At 41.4% G+C, this 7,798-nt stretch overlaps 2 protein-coding genes across 2 annotated transcripts in view; both read left to right on the top strand.

Annotated features, from left to right (window-relative positions):
- LOC126404505 (E3 ubiquitin/ISG15 ligase TRIM25-like) overlaps window positions 1-4,208 on the top strand; it is a 6,931-nt gene extending 2,723 nt beyond the window's left edge. Inside the window, exons 5-7 of the mRNA XM_050067774.1 lie at window positions 1,775-1,937; window positions 2,021-2,080; window positions 2,190-4,208. Coding sequence (XP_049923731.1) covers window positions 1,775-1,937; window positions 2,021-2,080; window positions 2,190-2,713 — 747 coding nt within the window. The 3' untranslated portion in view covers window positions 2,714-4,208. The remainder of the gene's footprint in view (window positions 1-1,774; window positions 1,938-2,020; window positions 2,081-2,189) is intronic.
- Window positions 1-7,798, top strand: part of LOC126404502 (E3 ubiquitin-protein ligase TRIM47-like) — a 45,183-nt gene that overhangs the window by 13,844 nt on the left and 23,541 nt on the right. The window lies entirely within an intron of this gene.

The following is a 7,798-nucleotide window of genomic DNA, read 5'->3' as shown; positions in this document are numbered from 1 at the left end:
ATAAGAACAAACACGGCGCCCGGAAACAGAAAGAACTAAAAGTGAACGGGGGGCGCTCCCTCCCCCGCGGTTGGGGGGGGGGGGGGGGGGGAGGGGGGGGGGGGGGTTCAGAGTGGGTGGGGGGAAGTGGGACAGATAACCCATCCTAGTGGGAGGGGGAGGCCCTTGAAAGTCCTGAACGGGGAAAGTTCGGTTTTGTTTGCAGTTTTTCATTTATCAGTGCTATAACTAAATTAAAATTGGCTGAATAAATTGGTTGAAAGACTGAACTTTGTACAGGAAAAAAAAGCTCTAGGAGGCCGCTCTCGCCCCGTAAAGGTGTAAAATTTAGTCACCCTTACACTAGGATTCGTCTTTAAAGTCCCATTTCCACCAAACACTTTCGGTATGGTAACTTTGGAACAAAAAATAACCCTTCAGACATGATACCTACACCCTAGGTCCCTTAAGTGTTTCCACTGCAAAGAGTACTCTTAAATGTGGGCGGGGTTGTCGTCACTCACTGCTTATGCAAAGGGTCCAGATTTGGTGCTACGCCCTCGAATAGATCTGTCTGTTTCGATGTCATTTTCACATGACTGAATAATCAGTGCTGTGCAACCAAAGCACTCAGCTCAGTTAATTTTCCTTGAGGACAAATCACTGTGAATCCGTTGCCCCAAAAGTGACATCTGCTGGCCAAATTTGACAGTGCAACATGTAATGCCATCGAGGCTGATGTTGGAATAATATACTCAACAATACATTAGGGTTATTTCAGCATGGTTACAAACTGTATAATTCAGCCACCTGTCAGATATAGTATTTACATTTGAAATTGTTTTGGCCCCAAAATAAGAATAATTAAAACATTCAAACTTTTTGGTAAAACTTTTGAGTTTGTTTTCCAGTCCAGAAAAGCATAAGTGACCTTCGACCATTGCTGAACCACAACAGTAGTGATGGCCAAATGAGGCCTCATGAGCCACTGTCTTTATTTTCTGAATCCACCAGATGGCACTTGTCTTTAAACCAAGACCACCATCTGGTGGGGTCAGAAAATAAAGACAGTGGTTCATGAGGCTTCAATGCATGCATTCTTTTAACAGATGTGATTGGTTGTCACAGACACATCCTTTTTTGAGCCTGTAAGGTGTGGACACCCAGTGGAAACTGCTGATGGGAGGTTGAGACAGACTCAAGTCATCACTGTTGCATTTTTGTGATCATTTTATTTCTAGCGTTAGGTGAGGGGAAACATGCATACCCTTTAATGAGATCCACCATACATATTATCCCTGCACGATCTAATCTGTAGTATTTCATTGACTCACTGTCATGCAGTGTTTGGAGAATACTTCTCTGACCTCTTTGTGTTTCCACCATTTTCTCCCCTCCTTAAGAAACTCCAAAGCCTCTTAAAAGTCCTCCTCCCTGCTCTTAGTGGTTTTTCACCTTTAGGAGTAGTGATGGCTAAATGAGGCCTCATGAACCACTGTCTTTATTTTCTGAAGCCACCAGATGGCGCTGTCTGTTCAACAAAGGTTTGAACATTGCAAGTCCTTCAGCCTTTATCTTTAAACCAAGAGCGCCATCTGGTGGGGTTAAAAAAAAAAGAAACTGGTTCATGAGGCTTCATTTGGCCATCACTACTTAGGTGCTCTTTTAAGGTTGTGAATAACTTATCTTTACAAGGACCTAGTCTTAACTTTAAGGAGAAATTCTAAGAAAACGTCACAATTCTACAGTTTTTTTTATTTCTTTCTTCTGGTCTGTCTTATTGAATTCCCTGCAGACTTTCCAGTCCCTCTCAAACTCCTGTGAGTCTCCAGACTTGCCTCCTGGTGTTGTCGCTCGTCCCAAACGTTCGACCAAAGCTGTGACTAAGTGCGTGTCCAAGATGAGGGACGACATAGAAAGCCTTCTGAAGGACACATTGCCCATGATCTCTGCCACAGGTACCTGACAGAAATTAGAAATCTAGAGTTACACAGTGGATTTATTCAGGTCCAGCTGTATTTAGGATGTGTTTGTGTCTTAGTGTCCACTATAGATGTCGCGCTGTCACTTGTGCCAAAGACCAGAGAGGAGTTTTTATGCTGTGAGTAAAACATTTAATCCACAATATATCACCACATTGATAATGAACCGAGTATTAAAAGGTTGATGTTAATATAGACCTGTTTTTTCCTGCTTTGTTTGTCTGCCAGATTGCCATCCTCTAACCCTGGACGTGAACTCGGTCTCCCAAAATTTGTCCCTTTCACAAGGATACCGGTGGGTGGAGAATAAAGCCAGTGACAGACCTGCTCACTCGGAGAGGTTCACAAGTTTCAGGCAGGTTCTGTGCAGAGAGGGTTTGTCTGAGCGATGTTACTGGGAGGTCAGTTTGAGTGGCACTTGGTCCGTGGCAGTGTCCTACAAAGACATCAACCGATCATCAGAGTTTGGGCAGAATAACAAGTCGTGGAGTTTAGAGTGCTCCATACATGGCTACACTTTCCGACACAACAAAAGGAGCGCGAAAGTGTCAGGCCCTCAGTCGTCCAGGATCGGAGTGTACCTGGATTATGAGGCGGGTACGCTGTCCTTTTATAGCATCTCTGACACGATGACTCTGCTCCACAAAGAACACACCACGTTCACTCAGCCTCTCTACCCTGGCCTCGGGCTGAAGGATGGTGATTCTTGGATGAGCAGGGGACATTGTGCAGAGCTGATCAAGATATGGTGATAAAATTTATATTGGGGTGGTCAATGTGTGCCTCTGTTGGCCCTCCAATTTAACAATTTGCGTACCATATGGTAGATGAGAGGATGTGATTTTTAATAGGTAAGGTCCTGCCAAGCCTTTTATATTTTGATGCAGGTTTTTGGCTAGTTTTCTCTGCTGAAGCATCAGCGCTAACCAGAAATGCTTTAGAAGTGCTGGCTACTATTTGGATGAGAAATTGTCATTTTTATATGACACGTAATTTCAAATATATTGCATTTCTGCAGCTTTAAACTAGCACTTTGAGTAACAGAAGCCCTTATACATACGTTCCTAATTGCAATACAGTTAAAACAGTTGAGGTAAAAGGGAAGCGTCGCGTCCATATTTTAAATCGTTGTTGTTTTTTCCCCTCTCACTTTGGCTTCCCCTTGCCTTCTCTGGGTTTTCAGATTTGAATTTAAAACAAGACTTTTAAAAATGTTTTTTATGTTGCAGAGTGTTTTGGCCGATGTACTGCACCTAATGTGATGTTTAATGATTTTTTTTTCTTTCACTTGTTTTATATAAAATGCCAATTAAATGGCTGCTCAGAAATTGTAGCACTCAAAAACATTTGGACCTGGTGTTAACGTGCATTTTGGGCGATCCGATCACAAGTGGACAGCGCTAAATAAAAGTGTAAACGACAACAGAGATGCATTGTGATCCAATGTCTCAAACCACTTGCCAAGACAGTCTGTGACACATTTGACCACACATCTTTTGGATAAACACCAGTGCCTTGCCAAGCACTGGTGTTTATCCTGTTTAACTAACTTTTCTTATGTCAGGTTGGACGAAGTGTACCATCCATGGTTTTGCTCCATGGAATGAGACATGCTAAATTCTGACAGTGATATCTCCAGCTGTACTGACACAACCACTAACGTGACTAGTAAGCATGCTACAGAGCAGCTAGCAAAAGTTTGGACGTAATGGAGAGTGCAGGACATCACAAAATCTGAACACAAGCGGTCAGCTGGAGGCGTATGAGAGACGCAGGTGTGAATGGCGATGTGTCTATGCTGCCACTTGTGATCGGATCACCCAAATCACTAGTGATGGCCAAATGAAGCCTCATGAACCACTTTCTTTATTTTCTCACCCCACCAGATGGTGCTCTTGGTTTAAAGATAAAGGCCGAAGGACTGGCAATGAAGTGTGCTTTCAAACTGTGGTTGAACAGACAGCGCCATCTGGTGGCTTCAGAAAATAAAGACAGTGGTTCATGAGGCCTCATTTGGCCATCACTACAAATCACATGTGAACACCAGGTCTAAGTGAGGCCTTTGTCATCAGTTACTTTCAGCTATATTAGCGTTGCTACTGTTGTATTTATTTTAGTGTATTTAGAGTTCACTGTTATACTTTATACTACAACTGGTTATGAAGAGTGAACATGTAACACGTGTTTCATGTTGTTTACATACATTTTTACAAGAAATAAATGAATAAATAAAAGCCTGTTCACAACTCATTGTTCCTGACTTTCATTTGTCTCTTGGTGGAACATTTATTGAATGAATTACAACCCAGACTCCCAAAAAGTTGGGACACTGTGTAAAATGTAAATGAAAACTGAATGCAAAAATCTGCATATTCTATTTGACATGCAGTGGAGAAAAATGCCTTAAACACCACAATTTTTTTTTTTCCATTACCCATTTTCACATTGCAGCTATCCACAAAAAATTTAAAGCTACACTGACAAAAGAAATCACAAGATTTCCAACCATATAAATTGTGTACAATAAAGTGGAATAACACGGGGAGAAAAAGTACTGAACACACCAAATAAAATGTATTTAATATTTGGAGAAGCCGTTGTTCGCACTGCACGCTTCAAGGTGCTTACTTGTATGAAGAAACTAATGTCTCAGTGTTCAGATGGGAATTTGGCCCGTTCTTCCACACAGACGGTCTTTAAACCTCGGCACCTGATTGTGAATCTTGAAAGAAATGTAGCTTAAAATGTCACCAATGAGTGTCCTCAATTCCCAAACGCTTACTGAGTGTAGTCAAAGAGAAGGCGATGTGTCTCAGTGGTAAAAACATGCTCCTGTCCCAGCTCTGTTGGAGAGTGTTGCAGGAAGTTTATCACTTTGAACATTAAATATCTTGTCTGTCTACTGTATTGATTTGAAAACAGGTCAAAAAGGATCTGCAAATTGTGTTTTTTTGTCTTACACAGTCTTTGGAATCGAGTTGTATTAGTCATCAAATTTAATAAATACGACAGCTTTTGTAGTTTAGTTCATCAGTGTTTTGAGGTCTGGAGATAATTTATGTGCCTGAAATCTTGAATCCTGGAGCGACGTCACTTTTCTTGTGCTGCTTTCAGACACCTTTTGCAAGTACTTTAACCTTTGAACCTATTTATTATTGCCTGTGGATATTCTCATTTATCCAGGTCATAGTTATCTCAAGGCAATTAAATCAAACGCAACTGAGAAAACTAAGTCCAGTTGCGTTCGATTCAGTTGCCTTGAGATATATTTATAATTATTAATATTGGTCCAGAATTATTAAAAATGTTAAATACTTTTTCCAGGTCATTTCCTTGTTTTTATTTTTATTTTTAACTTTCTTTTTTCTTTTCTTTCTTTTTAACTTTTTTTGTTCTCAATATATTGAAAGAGTGGACATGTGAAGAGTGGACATGTAATACATGTTTATTCTCAGTTATTTGTGTTGTCCACAGCAGTAGAGTGTTTTAGTGTTTTCACAAGAAATAAATCAACAAATAAATGTGTATTTACAACCCATTGTTCTTGGTTTTCATTTGTCTCTTGGTGAAAATTTATTGGCAGATTAACCTGAGTATATTATTAGCAAGTCAAATTTAGTAAGTTCAATATCTTTAGGCTTAGTGTCGTCAGTATAACATTTTTGATGTCTGGAGATACTTGCTCTGTCTGAAATCATTAAATGATTCACACTATGTCTGGAAATTATGTCTCAAATGGCAAATGGCCCTACTCACATTACTGATACTGTGTTGTATTGTGAGATGATATGAGTCCATGAAATAGCATCTGATAATTTTTGTAAGTTATTCAGATAGCAGTACAAACTGGAGGATACAAAGGTAGTGAATGGTTTAAGACACAGCTATTGTCTTTGTCCTCTCCCCAGAGAGGCCAGGGGTCAAAGTCATCTGCAGCCCAGCACTTGTGTAGCTAATAGAAAAATTTACACTCTATTGCTGCATAAAGGAGAGCAGGGTGGATGATTGCCAAAACAGGGGGTTGAACTCTGCTCTGTCTCTCTCAGGTGACTCACCCTCCTTGTATTGAGATAAACTCAGCTGCCGGTTTACGCCCAGCTAAAATGAACACAGTCTAATACACCAGTCCTGTAAGAAATGCTGCCTTCAAGTCGGGAATAATGCTTTTGTTGAGTCTTTCGTGGTGCTACTGAACTGCACCGTGTGATACTGAGAGGTGTTTCTAAATATGTAGATTTTAAATTACCTGAAGAGTTACTGCCCCAAGTGAGGGAGTTCAAGTATCTCGGGGTCTTGTTCACAAGTGATGGTAGAATGGAGCATGAGATGGATCGGCAGTTTGGTGCAGCTTCTGCAGTGATGCAGGCGCTACACCGGTCCATTGTGGTGAAGAGGGAGCTGAGCCGGAAGGCGAAGCTTTCAATTTACTGGTCCATCTACGTCCCAACCCTCACCTATGGCCATGAGCTCTGGGTAGTGACTGAAAGAATGAGATCGCGGATACAAACGACAGAAATAAGTTTCCTTAGAACGGTGACTGGGCTCAGCCTTAGAGATAGGGTGAGGAGCTCGGACATCCTGAGGGAACTTGGGGTAGAGCTGCTGCTCCTTCGTGTCGAAAGGGGTCACTTGAGGTGGCTCAGGCAACTGATCAGGATCCTCCTGGGCACCTTCCTTTAGAGAACACGTTCGAGGGATTACAAATCTCATCTGGCCTGGGAACGCCAGGGGGAGCTGGAAAGTGTTGCTGGGGAGAGGGACGTCTGGGGTGCTTTGCTTGGCCTGCTGCCCCAGCGACCTGGCTTCGGAAAAGCAGATGAAAATGAATGGATGGATGGATGGATGAAGAATATGTTTGACAGAACTCTTAACACTGACCCCTTATCCCTCTATATTTCCACCGTTTCTCTAACTGAGAATGTTGGTAGGCTGTTGGCAGCTGTAGAGGAGGAATTTAAAAACCTTTTTCTTATGTAAAACTATTAATAGCACAATGTCTTTAGATTTGCCTACGCCTGTTCAAGGTGGAGCTTCTTATTCTTATATAATGCTGGATAGTTTAATAAGTCATCATATTTTAATTGGTATAATGGTACAATGTTTTCCTCTGAATATACAGTTGCTTTTTTAAAAGGAGCTTTGGGGCCTTATGTAAGTTATTTTAGGGTACAATGAGGTACAACAGTAACATGATTCAGTATAATAGATCTATATAACTGGAGAGGTGGCATACCTGAAACCACATGACTTCTCTGCAGAATGGGTGTCAGCAATGTAGGCTGAAGCTCACGTAAGACTAAAGAGCTGACTAGCTGCTCTGTAACAGGACTTTGCCACTCTCAGTCCGTCAGCCAGATCAAGGCTGAGATAACTTTAAGTAGGACCTTTCTTAGATAGTAAACTTCGATTTTGTGTTTATTTTGTTTATGCTTTCAAGAAATGCATGCAACTAATCCAGCTCCTAAAATGAATAAACTCTTAATGTTCTGTTTAGGTCCCTGGACACATTTTATAACAGTTGCTTTTAAACATAATTTTGAACTCATTACAAGTCACTGTAGAAACTGTAGCGTGACCTATAGGGTTCAGAGAGATTCCCTATTTCGGAGCCCCTAAAGTCCCCAAAGATCTGGAGAATGGTCAGACTGGTTCAACATGATAGAAAGGCAACAGTAAGTCAAATAACCACTGGTTACAACCAAGGTCTGCAGAAGACCATCTCTGAACCAACAACACCTTGTCCAACCTTGAAGCAGATGGGCTACAGCAGCAGAAGACCACACCAGGTGCCACTCCTGTCAGCTAACAACAGGAAACTGAGGCTACAGTTCACACAG

This window comes from Epinephelus moara, chromosome 17, assembly GCF_006386435.1.
Source record: "Epinephelus moara isolate mb chromosome 17, YSFRI_EMoa_1.0, whole genome shotgun sequence".
NCBI lineage: Eukaryota > Metazoa > Chordata > Actinopteri > Perciformes > Serranidae > Epinephelus > Epinephelus moara.
Note: the sequence above shows the minus strand (reverse complement) of the source record. Positions and strands in the feature narration are given on the sequence as shown.